At 49.2% G+C, this 23801-nt stretch overlaps 6 protein-coding genes across 6 annotated transcripts; 2 read left to right on the top strand and 4 right to left on the bottom strand.

The window, feature by feature from the left end:
• Positions 1 to 213: 213 nt before the first annotated feature.
• Positions 214 to 3230, bottom strand: DFJ58DRAFT_225565 (D-xylose-proton symporter). Its single transcript, XM_041379336.1, has 20 exons — positions 2975 to 3230; positions 2881 to 2917; positions 2806 to 2823; positions 2666 to 2743; positions 2584 to 2611; positions 2488 to 2531; positions 2353 to 2434; positions 2157 to 2299; positions 2092 to 2104; positions 1855 to 2042; positions 1497 to 1805; positions 1436 to 1444; positions 1361 to 1385; positions 1234 to 1304; positions 1009 to 1177; positions 905 to 961; positions 776 to 857; positions 630 to 724; positions 549 to 577; positions 214 to 494 (listed from the first exon to the last, which is right to left on the bottom strand). The coding sequence occupies exons 1-20, from the start codon at positions 3112 to 3114 to the stop codon at positions 378 to 380; spliced, it is 1734 nt and encodes a 577-aa protein (XP_041246540.1). The 5' UTR covers positions 3115 to 3230; the 3' UTR covers positions 214 to 377.
• A 5934-nt stretch (positions 3231 to 9164) lies between these two features.
• DFJ58DRAFT_774977 (uncharacterized protein) lies at positions 9165 to 12676 on the bottom strand. The gene is made up of 6 exons (XM_041389404.1): positions 10953 to 12676; positions 10685 to 10894; positions 10437 to 10631; positions 9858 to 10385; positions 9614 to 9802; positions 9165 to 9561 (listed from the first exon to the last, which is right to left on the bottom strand). The coding sequence occupies exons 1-6, from the start codon at positions 12292 to 12294 to the stop codon at positions 9539 to 9541; spliced, it is 2487 nt and encodes an 828-aa protein (XP_041246541.1). The 5' UTR covers positions 12295 to 12676; the 3' UTR covers positions 9165 to 9538.
• Positions 12677 to 12911: 235 nt separating this feature from the next.
• Positions 12912 to 13659, top strand: DFJ58DRAFT_656610 (PWI domain-containing protein; the record flags this gene model as incomplete). The annotated part of the gene is made up of 3 exons (XM_041381926.1): positions 12912 to 13016; positions 13072 to 13203; positions 13261 to 13659. Coding segments are annotated over 3 exons (636 nt in total), but the record flags the coding sequence as incomplete, so codon positions are not given.
• Positions 13660 to 15416: 1757 nt separating this feature from the next.
• DFJ58DRAFT_905180 (uncharacterized protein) lies at positions 15417 to 16650 on the bottom strand (the record flags this gene model as incomplete). Its single annotated transcript, XM_041394944.1, has 3 exons — positions 15417 to 15760; positions 15815 to 16047; positions 16093 to 16650. The coding sequence occupies 3 exons, from the start codon at positions 16648 to 16650 to the stop codon at positions 15595 to 15597; spliced, it is 957 nt and encodes a 318-aa protein (XP_041246543.1). The 3' UTR covers positions 15417 to 15594.
• Positions 16651 to 18195: 1545 nt separating this feature from the next.
• DFJ58DRAFT_774982 (uncharacterized protein) lies at positions 18196 to 19718 on the top strand. The gene is made up of 4 exons (XM_041389405.1): positions 18196 to 18357; positions 18407 to 19001; positions 19049 to 19346; positions 19399 to 19718. The coding sequence occupies exons 1-3, from the start codon at positions 18239 to 18241 to the stop codon at positions 19310 to 19312; spliced, it is 978 nt and encodes a 325-aa protein (XP_041246544.1). The 5' UTR covers positions 18196 to 18238; the 3' UTR covers positions 19313 to 19346; positions 19399 to 19718.
• Positions 19719 to 20594: 876 nt separating this feature from the next.
• DFJ58DRAFT_912462 (O-methyltransferase-domain-containing protein) lies at positions 20595 to 22634 on the bottom strand. Its single transcript, XM_041395274.1, has 10 exons — positions 22351 to 22634; positions 22122 to 22302; positions 21843 to 22066; positions 21779 to 21793; positions 21664 to 21724; positions 21472 to 21611; positions 21305 to 21409; positions 21158 to 21258; positions 21042 to 21099; positions 20595 to 20989 (listed from the first exon to the last, which is right to left on the bottom strand). The coding sequence occupies exons 1-10, from the start codon at positions 22591 to 22593 to the stop codon at positions 20723 to 20725; spliced, it is 1395 nt and encodes a 464-aa protein (XP_041246545.1). The 5' UTR covers positions 22594 to 22634; the 3' UTR covers positions 20595 to 20722.
• Between the last annotated feature and the right edge of the window lie 1167 nt (positions 22635 to 23801).

Below are 23801 nucleotides of genomic sequence, written 5' to 3' on the forward strand. Positions count from 1 at the left end.
GAGCGATAGGTCGTCATTTGATCAGAGAATTAGATGTGATCTTGCGTAGCGAAGATGATTTTAGCATCTGGTAAATTTGGAAATAGACATAGAAATAGGGCGGGAATGGAAATAGTGCTTACGCACGTAGTATAGTTTCACCGATAGGAACTGAACAGTTTGATATAAAGAGTTCCAGACGGCACGAAACCACCCGTCTTCAAAAGCCGTTTTAAAGAGGAGCATACAGTGCTGCGTTCTCAATACTGACGATGCCGTGCAAAGAACATGCGGAGGTCATGATGTTGAGGTACAAAGGGGAAAAGGAGTGCAAAATATACATGTTGGATGAATCGACTCAATGGGAACATGACCTGTGCCAGCCAGAAATTTCGCCACTATGCATTCAGAAGCGCCCGGTCGGGCAGTCCAAGCTCCCGGCAAATACCCTCCATGTGTTCTCGGTCCCTGTCAGTAACATTATCACCGAACGCAGCATCCGTTTCTTCCAAGGTCTGTGCACCGTTGTCAGCCACGTCCGACAGGACACGCGTACGCAAAAAACTTACCCGACCCTTGGTCTCTGGGAAGAAGAATACTATAAAGCGAGTTGAGCGTATTATTTGACACGATTTTGGGATTTGACGTACGAACTGAGAGTAACGCGGCAAGAGAAAATCCGGCAAAGATAAAGTACGCCATCCCTCCCACATTCAACATTATAGGCGTAATGAGCCCAACCACACTAAAGTACATCAACACCAAAAAGACGGAGGAGGGTAATAAAACCACGCACAAGTTTGATAACCACGTGGTCGATGTAGTAATGGAGATGCCAGTGGACCGGAGGTGCAACGGGAAAATCTCACTGGGAATTACTAGCGAATGTATTAAATCCTAGAAGAAGGTGAGACGAGCCACTCACCCCATCCAATCGGAGCCCACGAGTAAGAGAAATTGACATCGTAGACAAACACGAAGACTGTAAGATAGTTAAACATATCCTGTAGGTAATTACAGTGCACCTACCAATGGCGATGCGAGCCGCTACTGCATGTGCTTCCCAGTCCTTGCCGTAAACGGTTACAAGAGAACCCACGATCGCCAGACAAATGAAACATCCGGCGGCACCAGAGATTAACAAAGGCCGCCTGCCCAAACTATCGAGAAGAACGATAGCAGGTAAAGTAGCGAGCATCTTGGGAAAAAAAATCAGGAGGCATATACGTAAAATTGTCGATACTGTGAACTCACATTAACAATTCCAAAAACACCAGTGGCAAATAGGGAGGTAGTGTTTGGGTCAAGGCCGAGTTGGCCGAAAACTGTGGATGGGGTGTCAACTCTAAATTCAACAATTAAGATCTTTCGTAAAACTCACTCGTAGGCGCGTAATAAATGAGAGCCTTCAGCGATGTAAGTGATGTTGGTTCCAGAAGGATGAACCACGACTTACGTTTATCCCCTGGCAAACCACAAATCACTAGATGATAAGAGAGACTGATTTGAAATCCTACCATAAATTGTTGGAACATCATGGTAAGGCAACCAACAATTATACGTTTGGACTTTGGCCAACTAGAGACCAATTCCAAGTATTTATTGATTATCTGCCTGACTGACCCCGCATTAGGATATGCCGCCTTCATGACCTCTCTCGCAAAACGAACTTCAGCCACAATCTCGAGGAATTCAGTATGAACCAAACGATTGTCAGCGGGCTTCCGGCGAAGACGCGACAGCTCCTCCAGAGCCTCCTCCTCGCGGCCTCGCTCAACGAGCCAACGGGGAGAGTATGGCATGAAGAGCATGCCAATGCCAAGACACTGCACTTCCATAGGTATGAGTGGAAAGCAGAAGATATAGTCAACACACCAAAGCAGGAAATATTTGGAACGCAAGGGGAACTCTCCATGACGCTTGAGTTTGACCAGTGCAGCCACCAGGAGGGACATCGGTGTAAGGATCGAACGTAGGTCTACCGTTCAAAAGCGCCCCGGTGTATGGTATGTCAGGAGCACATCGGGTCCCACCGATATGTGATGTGCCATATGCAATCCAGTCTTCGAGTAATGAGCGCATACGAATATATGAAAGTAGACTGCCACGCACAACTAACAAGAATCTACATTTTGTGGTGTTAAATGCATAACCTCAGTACTGAATGTTTCACTCACGCCAAATGTGATAGCGAGTTGCTGCAGAGAAACTAAAGATCCACGAATTTTGGCACTGGATATCTCAGCGAGATACATCGGAACAACATGCGTCAAAGAACCGATTGCCAAACCGGCAACAGCGCGACCGGCAAACAGATAAACTAGCAAAAGAATATTCAGCAAAACTGATAAATGTGAACGGGATAGAACTTGCCGGGAGACGTGGCACCTGCTTGGAGTGAACTACCGAGAAGAAAGATCACCACATTGCATATTATGTCTACCTTTCTCCCGATCTGAGTCGTACTCCATCACAACTTGTACTGTCTCGCTAAATAATAGATCTCACTTTGTCACAGACGGGGCCGTTCACATTAGCTCCGACGCAGGCAGCTGCGGATGTGGATCAACTGACGGACGCTTGCAGCATGTCACGTTGACGTACCGAGCAAAAGTGTGGAGACAAACCATCCCTAAAAGTAGTGGAACTCAGACAGGTACAGCATCTATTGGAATATTACCCTTACCTTCAACGTTGCATTCGTGTAGATCGCGGGAAACTTCGCTCCAAAAGACTCGATGGCAAGCACGTTGCTCACGACTCCCTGATGCGCAGTCAGACGTGTACCTGACACTAGCTATCATAAGAAGACATTGCTCAACTCACCTGGTCGTAGCCAAAGAGCTGTTGACAAGGCAATTGTGTTACTAACGGTCATCTATCTTGCAACAAATAACTCACGAATCCTCCAAGAGTTGAGAACAACGATATACCAAGTCTGCGCCGCAAATGTATCCCATCGTTCATACCCACATCATATCTCCAAATCGCTCACATGAACTTATTTTCAAAAAGGCCTCTGAATCCAACGCGACCTTCCGATCCAGCAAGGACCAGGTCCGAGTCAGAGACACTATTGCCGTTCCCACCCTCTTGCTTGGACTCGATCGAATTTGAAAGCGGTGATTGAGGCATGTTCTTCCACTTGGAGCATGTATTGCAAGGAGGAGGGAACTGATATTCAGGTTTAAAACATGTCGCGCCTTATAGTTAACTCTCGTTCTCGATCTTTCGATCTGATCAGCAAGGTACAATGACCAAGGAAACTCCACCCACTCCACCAGGTCCCCCACGCTCGCACATTCATCTTACTTCGGTCCGTGATGAGTGGGGGAGGAAGAAACCGCGAGAAGCTGCTCTGTGCGAGCCCACGGGGATTCGGAATCCACCGTTCAACATGCCAGAATCACTGGATGTACCATCCCTCTCGGACGTGGACAAGTCGTTCAATGGTCTTGGGCAGCCGTGCTAACACTTCGTCGGAATAAATGGAGAGGGCGCGGACCTGTGGCAGAAGTTGAACGTTGAGGCCTTGTAGGAGTGATGGACGTTGGTGCCGGTGATAGCCTTATCGCGACCGTTGGCGCTAGGTACCAAATGGAGTCGCGTCGCCACGTCTACTGGCTCAGCGCAGCGCTCATCACGCACGTAGAGCGAGCTTCTTTTTCAATTGAAAATTTCTATTTGCAAATTGTAAGCCAATTGTACTGGACCTGTGTTAGAGAGCGAGAACTAAGGTAACGCGAGTCTCAGTCAATGGAAGAAAGACTAGTTCATGTATGCTAACCTAAGGTAACGCGAGTCTGTAGGGCGCTAGTAAGTATCATGTATAGTATAATGTGAATGGTATACGCACCTCAGTCAATGGAAGAAAGACTGAGGTGCGGGTGTAGCGTCTAGCCATCCTTAAGTAGCAAAGAGAAAAATGGTCAGTAACTAGGGTGGATGACAGTCAGTGACAGTGGCAGCTAAGGTACATAGAACTGGAACCGTTAGATATATCTATCTGGAACCGGCTCAGTGCTCTGACGGATCACCTCTCAACACTCCCACTCGTCAGAGCGCCTGGCAGGTCTTGACGACGTAGTCCCATGTTTTCCCGATGCTGGACCCCAGCTGGGCGAGGTAACGCCTTCGTTAGACTATCAGCAATCATCTCTGAGGTGGATTTGTACTGGAGTTCGATCTTGTTTGTGTCGACGAGGTCACGGATGAGATGGTAGTGGACGCGAATGTGCTTGGCTCTTTCGTGGAACCTTGGATTCTTCGAGAGTGCAATACTGGACTGGTTGTCTCCATATAGGAGTGCGGGGTCGTAGAGTTCAGGGTCGAGGCGGAAGTCATGTAGAAGCTGGATCAGATATAAGGCCTCGCGTGAAGCGTTCGATAGACCGATATATTCGGCTTCCGTGGTCGAGGGTAGCGACCACAGATTGCTTCTGCGACTTCCAACTAATGGGCCCTCCGAAGAGTTGATAAACATAAGCGCTGGTGGACTTGCTATCGTCCCGATCTGCAGCATAGTCCGAATCCGAGTGCCCAACGAGTCCCTCGTTTGACGAGCCGAAGATAAGTACTAAATCCGTAGTTCCACGAATGTACCGGAGAAGATGTTTGAGTTGACGATGATGGTCGATACTGGGATTCTCCATGTATCGGGAGAGGCATGAAACTGGGTAAGCGATGTCGGGGCGAGTGGTTCGCATAGCGTAGTTGAGTTCCCCGATAGTTTGGCGATATGGGATCGACGCAATGGCGTCTGCTTCTTCACTCGTTGGGGGGCGAGTGGCCTTCTGCAAGGTTACTCCAGGTGTCATAGGCGTACTGACGGGATTGCACAGTGTCATGCCGGCGTTCTTGAGAATCTTCTCAAGGTAAGCCTTCTGGCTAATGGTGAGGAGCCTCTTCTCTCGGTCGCGCGTAATGTGCATGCCAAGGAAGTGGCGAGCGGGACCGAGATCTGATAAGTCGAAGCGTCGCTTTAGCTCTGTCTTGAACTTGTCCAGGTAATCGCGAGAGTTCGACGCTGCAAGCATGTCGTCGACGTAGACGACTAGCCATATGACTTTGTCCCCCTCGTGGAGGACATATAGACTGTGGTCAGCTTCGCTCCTTACGAATCTGAACCCCTCTATCCGCAAGTACTCATCCAGCGTCTGGTTCCACTCATACCCCGCCTGCTTCAACCCATAAAGCGCTTTCTCCAGCTTCCACACCCAGTCCGGATGTTCAGGGTCTTCAAAACCAGCCGGTTGCTTGAGGTAGATGTCCTCCTTGAGGTCAGCGTTGAGGAAGGCAGTACGTACGTCCATCTGGTCTAGTTCAAGGTCGAATTTCGCCGCGAGGGCGAGGAGAATACGAACCGTGTCGTACTTGGCGACAGCCGCGAACGTTTCTGTATAGTCGATCCCCTCGACTTGCGTGTATCCCTGCGCAACGAGGCGTGCCTTGTGACGTGTGATGTTGCCTTCTTCGTCAGTTTTTACCGTGAATACCCATCTCGAACCAATCGCTTTGCGTCCTTCTGGGAGTGGCGTGAGTTTGTGAGTTTTGAGGTCCTGCATTGACTGCAGCTCAGATTTGCAGGCGTCTGACCATTGAGGCCACTCAGGTAACGACCGAGCTTTGTTGATGGTTTCGGGTATGATTATGTTTGAGCGTTTGGGAGGTTCGGTAGCTGTGTGCATTGCGGATTCGGTACTGTCATTGTCGTGCTGACTGGTCGAGGACTCTGGTACATATGTCCAGCGTTCGGCGACGGGAACTCGTCGCGTTGGTATGGCCGTTGCGCTGGTCCCAGAGGGTGCGATATGACCTGCTTGTACCGGTTGGCGTGAACGAGTGCTGCGACGCGGAACATCTGAAGGAGGTGCAGGAGGAGGAGGTACTGGAGGTTGCTGTGGGGGGATAAGCAGTGTTATCTGTTCGGTTGGGCCAGGGATTGTTGGCGGATCGTTATGGTCAGGTGGGTTGTCACGTTCTCCCACTGACACCTGTGGTACGCAGTCAGCAGGGGTCGATAGCGGTGGCTCACCAGCCTGTGCTCCCACTGGCTGAGTGACACCTCCCACCGATGAAGTGGCACCAGGGAGATCCGCCGAGTCAAGAAGGAGAGGAGCGAGGGGTGAGGAAGCAGGATCCCCGTAGAATACGTGTTCATCGAAGTGGACGTGACGGGAACGCACGACGCGTTTGGTAGAGGGATCCCAGAGAGTGTAGCCTGCATTCCGCACATGGCCGAGTAGGAAGCAGCGACGAGAGACAAAGTCGTACTTGCGACGAGTGTCCTCTGGTATGTGCGCATAGGCAAGGCAACCGAATGGACGAAGGTAGCCAACATCCGGCTTGCGACCATAGAACGCCTCAAAGGGCGTGCGACCAGCGAGAGATGAGGAAGGGAGCATGTTCTTGATGTGGGCTGAGTTAAGAATCGCCCAGCCCCAGAACGAACGCGGGAAACCACTCAGGTGGTGCGAACTGAGTGCACGGGTGACGATGGTTTGGTGTCCGCGTTCCGCGACGCCATTCTGTTGGGGAGTGTAGGGCATGGTGGTCTCATGCTCAATGCCATGTTCCCCAAGGTAGGCCAGAAACTCCCTCGACATGTACTCGCCTCCGTTGTCACTGCGAAGCCGTTTGACGCGCCCCCCCAGATTGTGTTTCTATCCAGGGGATAAAATTCCGGAAACGATCAAAGACCTCGGATTTGGCACGCATCAAGTAAACTACGGAGTACCTTGTGTAGTCATCAGTGAACACCACAAAGTAGTGATCACCGGTAGAGGAGGTGATGTTGACCGGTCCCCAAACGTCAGAGTGAATGAGGTCAGCTGTCGCTTTAGCGCGGCGTGCGATGGTAGGAAAGGGAAGCCGTTTATGTTTTCCCATAACGCAGGACACGCAATGTATCGTGTCGGCGCCGCCGACGTCATGATGCAGGGTGGTCTCATCGATGTTCATCCCGCTGACATGTCCCGTGGCCTTCATAATGGTCGAAAAAACCAGCATGCCCAAGGCGACAATGCCACGTATTAAGAGATGGAGGCATGGACTTTGTGAGCATTGCGTGTGCAGGGGTGGAATCAACCATATGGTACGTTGCATCCAGCAGATACAATCCGTCTTTCTGGTGCACATGGGCGATGTATGGCCCATTGCCGTTGTTAGAGCGCAGCGTTCCTCCTTCAGAAGTAGTCGCGAAGGATATACGAGCAGAGGCGAGGGTGGATACCGAAATGAGCGTACAGCGCAAATCGGGGACATGCAGGAACTCGAGCTCGTGTTCCGTCAACGAATCACCAAACCGCAGTACAAGTTTCACTTTACCCCATCCTGGAGCTAACACCACATGCTCATCAGCTAAGGTCACACGGATAGGTTCACGCAGTTTCGTATAGTGAGAAAAGCGTGATATTTCAGGCTCCATGTGAGCCGTCGAGGCAGAGTCTACGTGGAAGGACCCAGCCGGTAAAGCAAGGGCTGATGAGATACTGGCTGAGTGATCCTTCAGCGTAAGGACGAATGGAGGTGGTATGGTAGACTCGTCAGTTGGGTCTGGCAGGGAGGGCACCGGGTTAGCGGCGGTTGTGGCAGGGGAGGAAGGACGAGGTGCTGACTTTGGAGTTTTGTCGTCCTTAGAGAGCCATGCGCGACACTGTACCCAGACATGGCCGGCCTTTTGACAATGGCCGCACTTAGGTCGCCATCCTACTATCCACCCATCTCCTTTTGTCTCATCAAAACCTTTCGGCGGGACACGATCACTGGTCTTGGGGTTGGAGGAGTTTCCTCCTCGATGTCCAGACAGCATGGCCACATGGTCACTGCCACTGGTTCCAGCGCGGTGTAATTCCTGAGTCTTCAGGCGGTTGACGACATCGCTGAAGTCCAGCGAAGTATCGCTGTTGACAAGGGTTTGACGAAGGGGGTCGTAGTAGTCAGGTAGGGTGCGCAACAGGACGTGCACGAAGATCGCGTCCGGGATCTTGTACTCGTCCTTTGCCGCAGTTGTAACGACACTGGAAGTGGAGGGTGCGACTGCTGTGGTGACAGAGAGAGCTGCAAGGTCGGATTTTAGCACGGTGAGGGTTTGCATAGTTTGGGCGATGGAGGAACTATCATGCGCCTTGGGAATGGTGAACAGGCGGTCCAGGTATTGATTGAATCGAATAGCCTTTTGGGGGAGGGTACTTCTTTTCTAGAGCAATCCACGCCATGTGCGGGTCATCTATATCGCGGAGGTGGACGAAGTCCTGCGCATCAATCGCCGTGGACATAGCGCTGAGGGCGAGAAGTCGGCGTTGTTTATAGACTTGTACTCGTTCAGCGTGTTTCTCTGCGCGAATGATGTTTTGATCCACGTCCGTGAGTGTGGCTGGGGGGGATGGCTCCTTCTCGTCGCCGTTGACATATGGCCATAGCCCAATGCCGCCGGACCACATTTTAAAGCCAGTGGCCCATTGAGAATAGTTGGATCCGTCGAGGGTGAGCTTCTCATGCGGATATCGTTCAGTTTTGGGAAGGGAGTCCGAAGACGACATGGTAACGTCAGAGCCGAGTGTTATCGGCGGGAATGAGAGATTTTGAGGAGAAGATGGCGCTACCCTTTAGGCAGGGCTCATAACCTGTTAGAGAGCGAGAACTAAGGTAACGCGAGTCTGTAGGGCGCTAGTAAGTATCATGTATAGTATAATGTGAATGGTATACGCACCTCAGTCAATGGAAGAAAGACTGAGGTGCGGGTGTAGCGTCTAGCCATCCTTAAGTAGCAAAGAGAAAAATGGTCAGTAACTAGGGTGGATGACAGTCAGTGACAGTGGCAGCTAAGGTACATAGAACTGGAACCGTTAGATATATCTATCTGGAACCGGCTCAGTGCTCTGACGGATCACCTCTCAACAACCTGGCTAAGCGTCTGCATTTCCGTGCAACACGTCTGCTTTGTGGGTGTAGACCTGGAGAGGAAGTTCTGACTATAGCTTCTGCACCCCAAGGAATGCAAAAATCGCCCATGTGGTGCCACGACTCGGAGGATGCCAATAGCGTAGTAAGTATGTGAATTTGAATTCATGTTGTCATCATGTCGGCGGAAAAGCATGTCAGCCTTGAAAGTTTGAAGCTTCAAGACGCGTGAGATCTTGAGAGATGAACACTAACTTTTGAGAAGCCGACGCGCCTCATAATGCACGGTTACATTTTCCAGCAGAAATATTAGATCATGATATCATAGAAAACGAGGAAAATGATATGATAAAGCAGAAAGGAAATCGTAGAGTAACGGTAGAGATAGAGATAGAGGATACTATAAAGAGAAAGAAATACAGATAAGAAACTGCTACAACACAGAGAAAATGATAGAGATAGAAGGAAAGAGAGAGAGCAAGCAAATGGAACGACACGAGAAGAAATGGTATCTGATAGAATAGAAAAATAGGGATGCAACTGAGGAATGGGAGGGGATGAGAGGGGTATAGCAAAGTCATGAATGGGGATGTATCGATACACTGGCAGTGCTCAAATATGCGGGAATACCAAGAGAAGCCAAATAAGCATGTAGGCTTCAAGGCTTACTCCGGACAAGGGCTATAGAACGTTCGGATCAGAGACACATCAAAAGGAAAAAAGACACACGTACACTTGAAGGGAGGGATCGTCAGAGCATCGTCGTCAAGGAAGGACATCGAGTCCAACGAGGGCATCGTCCCACAAAAGTCGTCCAGCGATGAAAGCTGCACAGCAGCATCCAAAGCTTTCATGGAAGGTGACGGGCGAAGAGGTTCTCGGTGGCAATAATTGATGCTTGGTGCCTTATTCCGGCCAAGATCTGTGGGGGAAACATTCGAATCAGAGCATCCCCATAAAACAGTAAGAATACATACTCTTGAAGAGAGGGACAGGAAAAGCGTCATCGTCAAGGAAGGACATTGAGTCTAGCGAGGGCATCGTCCCGCACAATTCGTCCAGCGATGAAAGCTGCACAGCGGCATCCAAAGCTTCCATGGAAGATAACGGGCGAAGAGGTTGACTTGAAACCTCGTGGAACTCATCAAGCCAGGACATCGAGTCCAAGTAAGGCAACGGGTCACGTAGATCGCCCAGCGAGTGACGCTGCACGGCAGCATCCAGAGCTTCCAAGGATGATGATGATGACAGGGGTTGACCGGCAACACTATCCAATGCGATGTCGAGCCAGGACATCGAATCTAGAGAAGGCAATGGATCGCACAAATCGCCCAACGAGTGGAGTTGCACAGCAACATCCAGAGCTTCCAAGGATGGCGACGACGACAGGGGTTGACTAGCAATGCCATGCGATGCGTCGTCGGGCCGGGACGTCGAGTCCGTGGCACGCAATGTAGTGGCGGGAGTGACTGGAGACGAGGACGGAGGCAACACCTGGTTGTTACCTAAGGAGTGGGTCAGGACAAAGGAAGCGAGGTAAGAAGAAGAGCACTGACTGAGTTTCCGCGCCTTGCCCTTGGCAGCGCTGCGGCTCTTCTGAAGAAGTTTAGGCGCCTTCGTGTTGTCCTTGACGGCACTGCCGCTCTTCCTGAGAGAAGGAACTCTAGGCTCCTGCACCTTGCCCTTGGTGGCACTACCACTCTTGTTGAGAGCCGGGGACTCCCGGGGTGCACGGTTATCACAAGATGAGTCTATGCACGTCTCGTCTTTAGAATCGTGAACTATAATAGCGAGAACTCCTTACATTTGGACGAGGGATTCTTCAAGAGGACTCCTTTAGGCGCGGATGATACTCTCGTGCCAGGCGTCGGAATCTTCGAGCTCGGCAGGACCCTGGAAATTGAAGACTTGACAGTAACCGGACGTCTGACGGAATCAACTGTCGGTGGCATCTTCGGGGAGATGGACTTCATGGGGATTCCAGCTGCCTTCGATCCGACTAATGCGGATGGTTCTGCAAATGTACCTGTCATTTAAATAAGACGTCGCATCTGATGGACGAGAAGACGTACGAATGTAAATTGATTCACGATCAATGAACCGAAGCGATCTAGCAGCGATTGAGATACCTGACCTTTGTTTCTTCGGTGCAGCGCTCGTTGGTGCAGGAAGATGTTGAAAGCCAGGAAGAACTCGCTTCGGAAGGGGGCTGGCATCCACAAACGTAGTACTTCGTACGGGTTCGGAGTCACAAACAACACTTTGAGGTGAAGGAGGCGGTTTAGCTTGAGATGACGCAAATTCCAGAGCTGAGATCCTCGTGTGGTATAGAGAGAGAGTCTTCGGGATATCCTTGCGAAGGTCGGCAATGTCGTTCTCCGTTCGGATTTGATCCTTTAGTTGAGAGATGAGTTGGCCATGCAGGCGTTCGTGGAAGGCATCGAGTTCCTTGCGAAGGTCAATAACATCGCGTTCCGTCTGAATTTGGTTCTTGATTTGGCAGGTGAGTTGGTCATGCAGACGCCCGCGGAAAACGTCAAGCTCCGTGTTGTCGCGCGAGACACGAGAAGTAAGCTTGTCGAGAATCTTCTTAATATCTCTCGAGAGTTCGCGTTCCTCGTGGAGTTGTTTTCCGAGGTCGTCAATTTGGCGTTGCTGATTGGCGACGACGGTGGCGAATTCTTTAGCCTCGAGAGCCATTACCTGTTCGTGACGAAGAGTCTGATCTTTGACGGAATCGACATCTTGCTTGACAAACTCCATTGTGGCACAGAGGTTCGTGATTTCGAGGTCGGTGGTCTGCTCGAGAGTCGCAAACGAGGAGGAGAGAACATCAACAACGTCAGAGATTCGTAGGAATTGATGTGCGAGGAAACCGATTTGACTAATAAGTATGATGAAAAGCTCGACAACACGACACGAGAATGAAGGTGAGAAGGTGTGTGACGTTGTATCATCTTGATTCGTCGTTGATGTTGTGTCGTCTGAGCTGGATGAATCGTTGAGGGCGTGGGGGGCATCAGAACCAGGAGAAGATTGTGCGAAAGCCGAAAGGGTGCATGCTGCTGGATTGGCTATACCAGAATAAGTAGCGTATCGTGCGTCTTGGATAGGTGCGAGGACGAAGACGAAAGGGATTGCCTTGGTATAGTCAATCATAATGACAACGTGAAGCGGCTTGAGGTGAGAGTGCGAGGTGATTGCACAGCGTCGAGAAGATGAGAGCGAGGATGGAGCACAACACAGAAGAGGAGTCGAAGATGAAGTGCTCGCCTGCACCTCCTTTATACCCGGGCCTGCTGATGAGTGACTTGTTTCATATCGCAAAGACATACCAGTCCAACCACAGCGTGTCAGAGACCTTCGAAAGCGGACCGAATATCCAAAACCCCGAGACGGCTTACTATTGGACATTCGATACTGAATACTTGTTTCATACTGCAGTCCGAGAGCAGCTTATCATGATGAGTCTGCGATATTGCAAGACAGTGACAAATTGGGAATCTAGAATTTTAGACCGTTGGTCAGAGGTCTGTTTTGGAATTGCATTGATGATATGTCTGGTTTTTTGGCATCACTAGAATTCGACCGCAGAAGAATATAAAACCGTCGGGACTGTACCGAATCGCCAAGACGTACCAGGTCCTCATGCAAAATGCAAATCAGCCTCAGGGTAATGTAAATTCTCGAACAGATCCAACCTCTTATTTGGCTGCTGCATAAAGATCGAGTGCATCAGTAGTTGGCACAAGAGTGATCATCGTATAGAATTTCAAGCAAGGTTGACCGTTCCCGAGAAAATCAATAGCTGCGCAGTACCGGCCGTGACTTGGTCAACTTGAATCAGGTGTTGCTTCTTAGCCGGGTACGTGGGAGGTTCTTTCCAAACTTGTACAAACATTCAGTATTCACTAGCACTCCTCGACGCTCCCAAGTTAATTATCAACCAAGCTCTGGTCAAGTCATGGCCGATGCAGGTAAGTTTCCTTTCACTGAGTCCTTTCACCGAGATCCTGCTCATGCCTTGAATAACAGGATTCTTCAAAGGCACTTCTGCAGACCAGGACCGTCGCTTCTCTGACAAAGAGTTGAAGTTGTTGAAGTCTATGAAATTTCCACCAGAGTTCGATAAAAAGGTGCGGCACCACCCAAGTCTGGCGCTCTCAATTTAATTCCCATCTCGTTCCTCAGGTGGACCTCAAAAAAGTAAATCTCAACGTCATACGCCCATGGATCGCCAAAAAAGTCACAGAACTCGTTGGCTTTGAGGATGAAGTGGTCGTCGAGTATGCCATGGGTCTCCTCGACGACCCAAATCACACCGTAAGCTTTTTTAGTACATGTCCAAGACTTTTACGTATCCATTGTATTTTCCATTAGACTCCAGACCCAAAGAAAATGCAAATAAACCTGACAGGTTTCCTCACGGCATCGACGCCCTCGTTCATGACTGCTCTCTGGTCTCTACTGCTGGAAGCTCAGGAGCATCCCGCAGGCGTGCCACAAACGTTTGTGGAGGAGAAGAAAGAGGAAATGCGCAAAGCCCGCGAGGGTGACGTACGTGCTATAGGTGAGAGAGACAGGAGGGTCCGTCTCGACGAGATAAGAGACCAGGAAAGAGGTGAACGTGCAGGCCGTGGACGCGGAAGGGGGAGAGGCAGGGGCAGGGGCGGATTTGAAGGTGGTGGCCGAGGCAGAGATAATGGTTGGGGTGGACGCGGTGGCGGTGTAAGTCCACTCCGTGCTTCTTTGAGATCCTCCAAAACTTATACGGTATAGCGTCCTGGCCGCAGAATATCTCGCAGTCCACCGCCACATCGCAGGCGCTCCCCATCTCCAAGCTCTCCATTTGACGCAAGGAGTTCCCGATCCCCGCCTCCTTCCCTCAGACGTTCGCGTTCTCCGAGGCGTTCCAGATCCCGCAGTCCTGTGTACCGCCGAAGCTCCCCTCCGCCGCCACGTAGATCCCGGACGCGCTCACCTCCCCTTCGTCGTCGCCGCTCTTTGACTCCTTCTCCTCGCCGCCGCAGACGTTCGCCATCGGTTGACTCTCGATCTTTGTCGCCTCCGCCACCAAGGAGACGGAGACGGTCTCCCAGTTACTCACGCTCACCTCCACGGAGATTCGGGCGAGAAAGAAATAGCAGAAGTCCCCCGCCTCAGCGTCGTAAGCTATCGCATTCGCCCTCTCTCGCTTCGAGCCAGTCACGGTCTGCGCCGAGATACGCCCGTCGCAGGAGTCCGAGTCCTCGTAGGCGGGGCAGCGCCTCTCGCTCGCCTGTCAGACGACGAGTTATTCGCGATGAAGCCGGTGATGGCGGAAAGGGAAAGCGTCCTGCAAGGCGTAGTCCTTCACCCTCGCGTATGGATGTCGATAGACTGAGAATCACTGACGAGCCCCTTCCGCAAAATGCCAGAGGTGAACTGAAAATCAAGGGTCAAGCGAGGCGAAATAAGTGGGATAATGCGGACAGGGATGACGTAGGCTTACCTTCTTGATTACTTGTGCTCAGCCAACGTTGATGATGACTTTTAGGAAGGAGGACTAGAGCAGCATGATCTAGAAAAGCGAGAGAAAGAACTGAAGGAGCGAGCGTTGAGAAATAAGGTTGTCAGGACTCGTAAAGGGAGCAACGGTGCTGGCGGTTCAGGCTAGAAGAACCCATTCGCTGTCCTGACCCAGCGCCGCATTGCGAGAAGCACCATATCGTATCGTTTTCTATCTGTTGTATTTGACTTTCAACTGCACTCAATTCCTTATGCTTCTAGTGTTCTATGTTCATTGTGCGCCCCATCTTGTCCGTATGCTCCGTTAAAATATACTTTGCTGCCAGTGTGAAGTCCGCCTTCTTTTTCTAAGCTTTGCTGTGTATCCTTTCTAACTTTTTCTTTTTGAGCGCAGAGCGAGTTGGATTTCTCCCGCAGTTTGACTGAGTTGGTTGCACTTGGGTATATCGGTGGCTATCCCGAACTTGTCTCTGCGCGCCCTCGGTCCGTGATCTGAGCGCTAGTGCGGGAAGGAACCCAATCATTACCCTGTATCGAGTAATCGCCGTTTCAAAGACAAATTTCCCAGACAGTATTGTTCTGCCGTCCGTCTAGCATATCATCAAAGGAAATGTCAATATTTTAGTACAGTTTATCCAAGACTATCTCTTTCAGTGGCTGTCCCGATTCGAAGGGTATGCGTGCAGAATCATGTCCCTCACGACCATGGACTATGATGAGCTACGACACCCTTTGCAAAGGCCCTGGGTCCTCAATTGATGTCTCCTCGCATTTATTTCACTTTGAGGAGCGAACGGCATTCACGACGCTCCCGATGCGCCGTAAAAGTTGATGACGTGTACAAGATATCTCTAAACGCCAAAGCCAGAATTTTGTGCCATGATGTCATTGGAGCCACAATTTGGGGATGTGTTATAATTACTGGAAATAACAAATCTGCTGAAACCAGTTTTAACTAATCCTTCTCTGACTTCTCGTTGCGAGGCGTGCCCTACGCGAGTCTTTGACTGGCCAGTAGTTCAACCAAGGAGACAGTAATGATTCAATTACATTGAACATGTCGAGATAGGTATATGTACAATAATCAAAACGCTAACAATATTAACAATATTAATACAGTGCAGGGACAGACAGATAAGGCGGCTAATGCTACAGACAAGATCTAAAATGTCAGATAAACGTGGGGAACAAGCAATATGCTAAAATCTACCAGTGACCGACTTCGACTTCGCCTCTATCAAAACCAATTTCAAGCCAGTGCTCGGGAGTCTCTCCACAAAGGTCACGGAAGCCCACTCTGTTGTACAACCTCTGAGCTCCGGTATTTTTGGCATCAACGTATAGCACAACTTGCTCGTGCGTCTTCAATAACCTGGTTGAGCAGAAGTTAGCATCATAGTACGATCTCATAATCGATAGTTCGTACTCTCTGCAGACACGGCGAACCAACCTTTCGGCACGTCCTTTACGCTGCCACTTCTCTGGCGTGTAGACCTTTGTGATGGCAGCAACAGTGTCTGACTGCCGCGTGGCAGCGACAATACTCGCGATATCAGTTTCTCCACCTCCCTCTTTGATCTCGTATACCCAGACTTGCCCGTTTTCAATCAAGAGCCTAGCCTCTTCAGAAGCCTGTTTGTCGGAGAGAAAGAATGGAGGCTACAGATTTTCATCGATGAATGCCTGCTTAAAAGGGAGTGGTACAGCAGACATACCGAAGTATTCGGCAAATTCTTGACACAATGTAGAGATCTTGACGGCATCCTGCGATACAGCAAGACGTAATTCGATTTCCCCATCCGTTGATTGAGGGCCATCGCGGACCAACGTCTCAGGAGTACACATTGAAAAAAATGCATCGTAGTATGGTTCATCTATGCATCTGATCTCTGCGATTTTCTCCCATGCGCTAGCGAACGCTTTGGCGACTGGTTCGACAGAAAAGACAGAAAACACCCTCTGCCTTCTAAAGTCAACCTCGTTCAGTAGCGCCTCGCAGAACGCCTCCATAGGGTCTTGGAGGAGTTCGGGGGTCAATCTAATGGGGGCAACGGGAACAATGAAAAGGGGGTATTTGCCCAATGGTCCCTCAGTGCAGGATAGTATAAATCTGATGTTAGAAGGTGTAGGCTCCGAGTAGACCAGCCAAAACTGCTCGGAACCGGGCAGGAACTCTTGGTGACTGGAAACCTTTTCGGCGTGGGGAAGGATCACATTTGCGCGAGCGACATTGTTCCCAGTCCCGTAGAGCGTCCCAGACATCCTCTGGGAAGTTAGTGCGATCAAAGCGCCGAACAGATGAAATCAAGCCAGGCATATCTTGTAAGGATCCTGAGGCTGGAAGGATAACTGAGTATGAAGGAGTGCATTCTCGAGCTTTATATCCATAGCCTGCCAGACTACGTTGTGAGTTTATCCTAACGTTGTGATATGCAGGAAGAGCACAGGGTCAGGAAAGAGGGCTAGTAAACGTGAGAAACGTATCGCCGTGTAGGAGAAGTAAATGGAGATATAAAATATAATAGAAACATTGTGCAGAGAACGGAATCTCACCCATGATCTAGAAGAAAATCCAAATGTACTTGCCTAGTGGCAGAAAATGGCTCGACATATTAGCAGTTCGGTGAATAATAATTGCCGTGGCTCCGGTTGTAAAACATGAGATAAAGCGTATTTGATGGATCGTATCCGAGAATTCTTGCCTAGGGCCAGTTGTGAAATACTCTGGCACGTGGCGATAACGCTCCCCACGTATTCCAACGTACTGACATTCATGCAAGGCAGATATGGGTGCTTTGTCGAGATCAAGGGACGAACGCTGGATCGCCTAGCCTTCGTGGAAAGATCGTCATTCCATGAATAAGTGCAATAAACCTACAGCCGTTTATATTCAAGTACCCGTAGTCGTACCTAAAGAGCCATCGCAAGAAAGATGGGGAACGTCAAATGCCGTGAGCGTACTCGTAGATCTCGCTACTGACAAATGTGTCTTCATCTCTTACAAGACGTTGCCACGGAACGTTTTTGGCATTTAGCATAGCCTGCAATGATGCGGCCTCTCCTTATTGGGCCCCCGCGAGTCCAACCCAGGTAGCATTGATGTGGCTAGGTTCCATGAATGATGCATGAAGTGTTCAGCATATTCTTTGACGGTGGAAGAGGGTAGGGAGATGACAGATGCTAACTTTTAAAGCTGGGTAAGATACCACCCGGAAAGTCCAGCATGTTCCAATGCGAATTATATCGCGTGGCGGTGCTAACGTAGCCGAAACCGAACAGAGGATAGCGTCCACGGGTAATTACTAACAATACGTTGCGAACCAGTCGCGTTACAGTGCGCCAATGCTTTTGAGCGGAACGTATCCCGTTCTAAGCTAAGAACGAATAGCTTTTGAAGTTCACGGGTGCATGTAGATCGCGGTCCTGTGCACCCTGTGCATGTATGGATATTTCCAAGGCATCTCAGACTTTCTGCTTGCCTCGAATTTGATTATTTTGTGGTACGTCACCATTGATTAGTTTCACCTACGTGAAAATTAAACCATGAAATTTCAAGTTATACAAGAATCATGGAGGCGCTTACAACAGATCCGAATCATTCTTATACGCCTGATATTGTTCACTCGATCGCATCGTGTACAGCACGTAGTAAGGGACATCTTCGTTCAACTTGAAGCCTAGGTCTGGTTCTGTTGTAAGAGCGGATGACCAGTGTGCAGTAGTATATTATGTTAGTTGAAATTAGCACGAGCGAGTTGTTTGGCAATGCCCTGCGATTCACACAGGACCAAACTTCAGCCAAACAATCATTGTCACGGTAAACTGGGTTGATCCCTTTGGAGTGTAACCGATGTCCAATAAAGCAGCTCGGAGCCACACCCATACGTCAAATCGTGCAAAGGCACGGGCAACCATAGAACGAAAGGAAGTTTTTAAAAGTGTCCTTGAAAATCCATTCCGAATACAATGGTTGTTTTGATCTCCTCCAACTTACAACGCGTCTAACATCTCAAGCTAGGCCCTCGATCCCGTCAAACGCGCAAAACTTGTTCCTCGCGACACTCGTAACAACTGTGGAAAGCGCGGTGAGGAGTGGAAGTCGAAAATCTTCCAAGGCATGCGCTAGGAAAGCTCTAACCCGATCGGAAATTGCAGATTCGGTGGAGGGGACAAACCCGAGCCCAGACTCGATGGTATGTTCAAAAACCTCTGCATGTTCCGTGGGTTCCACTCCTTTGCCATCTCCGGCCGTTAGTAAACATTCTCCGTCGTCGGGCCACATGACCATCGGTATCAATGAAGTGACAAGGAGACTTGAATCGCAGTTGAAGTCTGTCCGACAATCGGTTACACTCACTACCACGTCTCATACCAATCCGATATTCCCCGACACTTCTCCCATTGCTGCTGTCTTCGTATGCCGTGCCGATGTCAATCCTCCGATCTTGTTGGATCACATCCCTCACCTTGTAGCAGGATGCAACTCTACGCGCTCTGGATCTAACCCTCTAGGAACTCGACAGCCCCTGAAATTGATCGTCCTACCAAAGGGCTCAGAGTCCGCACTTGCACAGGCGCTTGGTCTGAGACGAGCGGCCGTAATAGCCATTCATGTAAGCGTTTGAAATGTCAGGATCCTTACTTCTGACGCCTTCAATAGGAAGATGCCCCGTGTTTACCTATTTTTCGCGATATGCTTCAATCTGTACCTGTAATCAGCGCACCCTGGCTTGTGCCTCCAGTCCAGCCCAATTCTTCGAAATGTTTGATTCCTACTCATATCAAGCAACTCCGCACTACTGCACCCAAAGATATGAAATCTGCAAAAGAACAAAGGGCAAAAGCAAGAGTTGCAGCTAAGAAGAATGGTGCAAAACCCAGGCCCAAGAAATATCTCCTTACGACAGCAAGACCAGAAGCATAAACTCGCGATACATAACGTCACGCTCTATATGTTGGTGAGTATTTGCCTGCAAGTACCGATCTATCGCTCGTCTTATTGTGACATAGTTTGTTGGTTCTGTGCACCGTCCTCTCGCTGGAGCCTTGTATTAATTTTAGGTAGCAGTTCTGTTGCCTTCATTGCCCAGAAAATGCGCAGTCGCGTGGATTTAGCGTATATGAGTTATTGACACTTTGACAGGAGTCAAGCAGTACGTAGGTCTATGCGGTACCCGTATGGTGGATCGATCTATCCAATTACACGAAAAGGATGTCCCATTAACCCCCACACTAACAATGATTGCGGGACACGCCAACGATATGGATGTCCACCTGATTTGTCCCATCTGCTTCTGGTACAGACCCGAGAATATTAATGGCACGCTCGGACAGTTCTTGTTATACGACGTTCAACCCGTTGAGGGACCATCATATATTTCCCCATAAGATCTTGGTGTGCGCCGTCACCGCTCCCAGGGGCAAATGACAGAATACATAAGGGAACAACAGACATCCCTCGTATATCTGATCGACGCTTGAAGGAATACAGATTATGGTCCTGCTAATCCCAACAAAGTACATAGCATTCAATTCAAAACCGAAAAACAGGTTGTAAGACATGATGTACGGCATACATGATTCACCACTCCAAGGTACAAATCTTTAACGTGAAACTAGCAGCTATCTACCTGTGATACCATTCCTTGACAGGCTAAGTACTGTCGGGAACGGGATCGAGGTACACAGGTGTTTGGTTTACGGTAATATCCTGCACTGTCCCGACGGTGGGGTTTAAAGGTCGCCTCAGTTGCCCCGCGAAAAACGGGGCAATGAGTAGAGCCGCGGAAACGGAACATCCCAAGTTCATCACCCTTCTTGACCTTTTGACCTTTCGCGACGGTGATCTCACACGTCGATATCGCCAATCCGATTAACCAACGAAGTACATGAGGCCGACATCACCATGCAGCAAACCGCTATGGCCCATCATACTTCTTTGAATATCTATGCATAAAATTAACCAATCTGACGTAGGTCCTCGAGAAGGGGGGAATTTGACGAGGTACGCCACTCGTAGTATAAGCCAGGCTGATCCCGAGCATAACGGTCACGCGGATACTGACATTCTGTTACACTCGTATACGTGTACTTACTTAGCAGGAGAAGATCGTCCAGGGTCCAACTCGTCATGCTCGTCATCAATCGGCAGGCCGGAGTCACTACATCAACTTACAGCCAAACGATGGTATCATCGAGCCGTCATTGCCTGCTGCTGCGCAAACCGCTTGTTTAAATCCTGGTGTCAGTCTGAGCTTCCCTTGTCATTGTCGTCTTCATGGCGTAATCGATTGAAGAAGATTAGAGTATAGATTCCACATAATTGTATTCAGGATCAGTCCTGCGCGATCCTGAACTCCATGACCATCGTCCCTACAAGGTCATAAACCCTGGTGATTACTAGACCAGCATTGGCCCTGTGAATCGTGAATCGTAACAAGTCAACCATTGCCAAGTATTCAGATATGGAATGAACTTGCCCAATTATCTTCAACTCGTTCAAGGTTCGCTCTTTGGAATTAAAAATAAGCCACATGGTCATGTCTTGTTGGTACGCTGTGTGATTGCCTGCCCCGAAGTTCAATAACATAGGTTCAGGCGCCTTATAATGATGAATACAGAAATACACTATCAGGCTAAGCTCAAAAACTCACCTTGCTAAACTCGGTAGTTCCTACGCCAGGCTCTTCGACTGTGTGGAAGAGTACACAAGTCATCTAGCACAAGACATTGATCCTGAAGCAAACACCAGTTGAAAACCGCAGCCGACTCACGAATTAACACTCGGCTGTTTGGTCCCATTACTTTGCGAATATTACGGAGGATCGTCGTTGACTCAGCGTCGGGCCAGTCGTGAAGAATGTTCCTCAACTATATCAAATTATCAAGCTGAATGGGAACAAACTTAGCCACTTACATAGTAGACATCCTTTCCGACGACAGGTGATTCCTCGAAGAAATTGAATGGCACGAACTCCACGCGCCCGTCGCGCATTGCCCCAGGGGCATCTTTGTCCCATGCCTAACCAAATTTCAATGACTTGTCCGCTAGAATAATTATATAGACCGAATGTCTGAACTCACAATTTGAGCCTGCTCTACGATTCCCGGGAGATCCTGATTGGTTATTCTGAGGTGAGGGAACATGTTCGCCAGAGGAATGGAAATTCCTCCAATTCCAGATCCAATATCCACCATGGATGATACAGTGTCCCAAGGGTAATCTTACGAGATGCTTTACAATCATTCTGACGACCGAATGAGGTGATAGCTTACGATGCAGCACAGCAGAAGAGCCAAAGATCTCAGTATGACCCACCAGGCCTCTTTGAAATATCTGTGCATAAGATTATGTGAGTCGTCGCCTGTAGGTGGATGACTTCGCCCGCACATCGCGTGTCTCACCCTATAAAATATGTTAAGGTAGAGAAAGGCAGTGTGATGGCAAAACTCACGTCCATTTCCCAGTAGCCGCTGTTTATACCTTCCTTTCTGAGAGAAAATAGTCGGGGTGATTTGTCGACCTCATGTGATCTTGCGTATTCTTGGTCAGTCATAGTGTCATAGAGATTTGCACCGTATTTCGGGATGTCTTTATGAACCCGAACCATACACCCAACGTTGCTCGTTGACTTGAGTATGAGCGAGAGTCGGGTGTTTGCAAAGACTTCTTGTTCAACTGTGTAACAACGGTTTCAAAGAAAATTCTGGACTGGCAGCATGACATATATTACCTTCTTTAAAGCAACCCTTGAGAGCTAAGACTCGTAATACACGTAAAGTTTTGGTCTTGTCGAGGTTGACTGCGTCGGCCAACGCATCCACATTAAGACCTTCCGGGTGTTGATCCAGAACATCCGCAATGCGCGCTCTGATGGCAATGTCTGTGCATGCCCAAGTGTAATCATGAACAAACTAAGGAAATGAGTTCCAAAGGAGAAGTCAAATATGATCGGCACTTACATTGTATACCGTGTGTTGTGGGGGGGCCAATACCGCACTCAATTGATGGCATGCACCTTCGAGCAGCCTAATTGCCTTCCTAAGGGCAAGTGTGTCTGTCGCCAGATCGAGGGGGTGAAAAGTGGTCGAGTCAGCACCAGGAACCCCATGTCCGCTTTTCTTGTATTCTTGTATTGCTTTGCGTGCAGAGGAGTTGATGATGTCCAAGAGGACTTCAACCTTGAGCTCATTCAAATCCGTCATTTGAGAGTTTGGATGATTCCCGCATCAGTCGTTCAGATTTTATATTCCTTGGCCAAATATAACATCTAGATGATAGCGGAGATGCGAAATGACAGGACCTGGGGAACAATATTGAAATTTAGCCTAGTTTGACAACTCCAAAGATCTTGCGCCCGGCGTTGGGTGGTCCCGAGTACTTGCGTAGCATCACAGGATCCCACCGGTCCGGGCAATGACGCAAGGTTTGCCTATGGTTCTTTGAACACCTATTGTTTCCTATCGAAGTCGGAATCAATCACTTTGGTTCTCGTGCAGTAACGCATGACGGAAACGACAAGATGGCTGGGTCCGTATAGATAGTGTCAGCCAATCCCAATCTGGATAGGTACAAGCAAGTACTAGATATGCCTACATCTATGAGGTCTGATCATGCAATCATGACCTTAGCATTCATAACACATCTATTAAATTAACGTGAAAATTTCATTCAAGTCGTGCTGTGAGGTTGTTCACAACATCAATCACTTGGCCGTAGTTTTCAAAACACTCCACTAACCTGTAACCAATCGCTTCAAGGAAGCTAGAGCCATGAACGCTTCCCGCCGCGCAATTGCTTGCTCAGGTCTTAGTTGTACATCTTCAGGTTTCCTATACAAAACTCGGGGTCGATGAATCACCTGTTATTTGTTCAGCAGAGCACAAGATTTCAGACATACCGAGAGTTCCACATGACTTGATAACCTATCCACATGGCTCAGTACCCTGTGCTCTAGCCTGTCACTTGGCATTGACATTGTGTGATCAGAAGTCGTGAGTCAAGTCCGATCAGATTAGGCGAACTCCGAGTCAGTAGCACCAAGACGAAGAGCTCCATCGGCGTTTGGATAATATTTATGCCTGGTGCAGACAGCAGAATATTCTGGGTTCAAATTTCAGATCCCATGCGAGTTATAGAAATGATGGGACGCAGTTATAATCACATTGACACATGTACAGCGGAGGCATCTTGGGCACCCTGTACACGCGATCTTTCTCTCATTCTTTTGCATGCATCATGCATATATTTCGAGACGCCACCAATCAAAGAACGTTGACATCTCTCTTTGCATTGACTGCATGAGTGTCATAGAGAATGTGCAACGTGGACAACGTGTTGCTTTGAGAGTCAATCGACGCACAGAGAGAAATTAGACGTTTTGAGGAGCCTGGGTGTGTGTTTAGTGGCTGAT

The sequence above is a fragment of the Suillus subalutaceus genome (genome assembly GCF_016647625.1).
Source record: "Suillus subalutaceus strain FC151 chromosome Unknown DFJ58scaffold_25, whole genome shotgun sequence".
NCBI classification, from domain to species: Eukaryota; Fungi; Basidiomycota; class Agaricomycetes; order Boletales; family Suillaceae; genus Suillus; species Suillus subalutaceus.

Excerpts from the sequence above, each read along its gene's own strand:
- DFJ58DRAFT_774982 (XM_041389405.1), top strand. The coding sequence starts at position 18,239 with ATGTCCAATAAAGCAGCTCGGAGCCACACCCATACGTCAAATCGTGCA. Across the intron at positions 18,358-18,406 it reads AATCCATTCCGAATACAATG|GCCCTCGATCCCGTCAAACG; the intron begins GTTGTTTTGATC and ends ATCTCAAGCTAG. Across the intron at positions 19,002-19,048 it reads CGGCCGTAATAGCCATTCAT|GAAGATGCCCCGTGTTTACC; the intron begins GTAAGCGTTTGA and ends CGCCTTCAATAG.
- DFJ58DRAFT_912462 (XM_041395274.1), bottom strand. The coding sequence starts at position 22,593 with ATGACGGATTTGAATGAGCTCAAGGTTGAAGTCCTCTTGGACATCATC. Across the intron at positions 21,100-21,157 it reads AGCCGAGTGTTAATTCGTGA|TTGTGTACTCTTCCACACAG; the intron begins GTCGGCTGCGGT and ends GTGCTAGATGAC. Across the intron at positions 20,990-21,041 it reads GAACTACCGAGTTTAGCAAG|GCGCCTGAACCTATGTTATT; the intron begins GTGAGTTTTTGA and ends CATCATTATAAG.
- DFJ58DRAFT_225565 (XM_041379336.1), bottom strand. The coding sequence starts at position 3,114 with ATGCCTCAATCACCGCTTTCAAATTCGATCGAGTCCAAGCAAGAGGGT. Across the intron at positions 1,806-1,854 it reads TCCAAATATTTCCTGCTTTG|TGTCTTGGCATTGGCATGCT; the intron begins GTGTGTTGACTA and ends ATGGAAGTGCAG. Across the intron at positions 725-775 it reads ACCACGTGGTTATCAAACTT|TGTGGTTGGGCTCATTACGC; the intron begins GTGCGTGGTTTT and ends GATGTACTTTAG.
- DFJ58DRAFT_774977 (XM_041389404.1), bottom strand. The coding sequence starts at position 12,294 with ATGTCCAATAGTAAGCCGTCTCGGGGTTTTGGATATTCGGTCCGCTTT. Across the intron at positions 10,632-10,684 it reads GAAGAATCCCTCGTCCAAAT|ACTCATCTTGTGATAACCGT; the intron begins GTAAGGAGTTCT and ends AGACGTGCATAG. Across the intron at positions 9,803-9,857 it reads TCCTGTCCCTCTCTTCAAGA|ATCTTGGCCGGAATAAGGCA; the intron begins GTATGTATTCTT and ends TTTCCCCCACAG.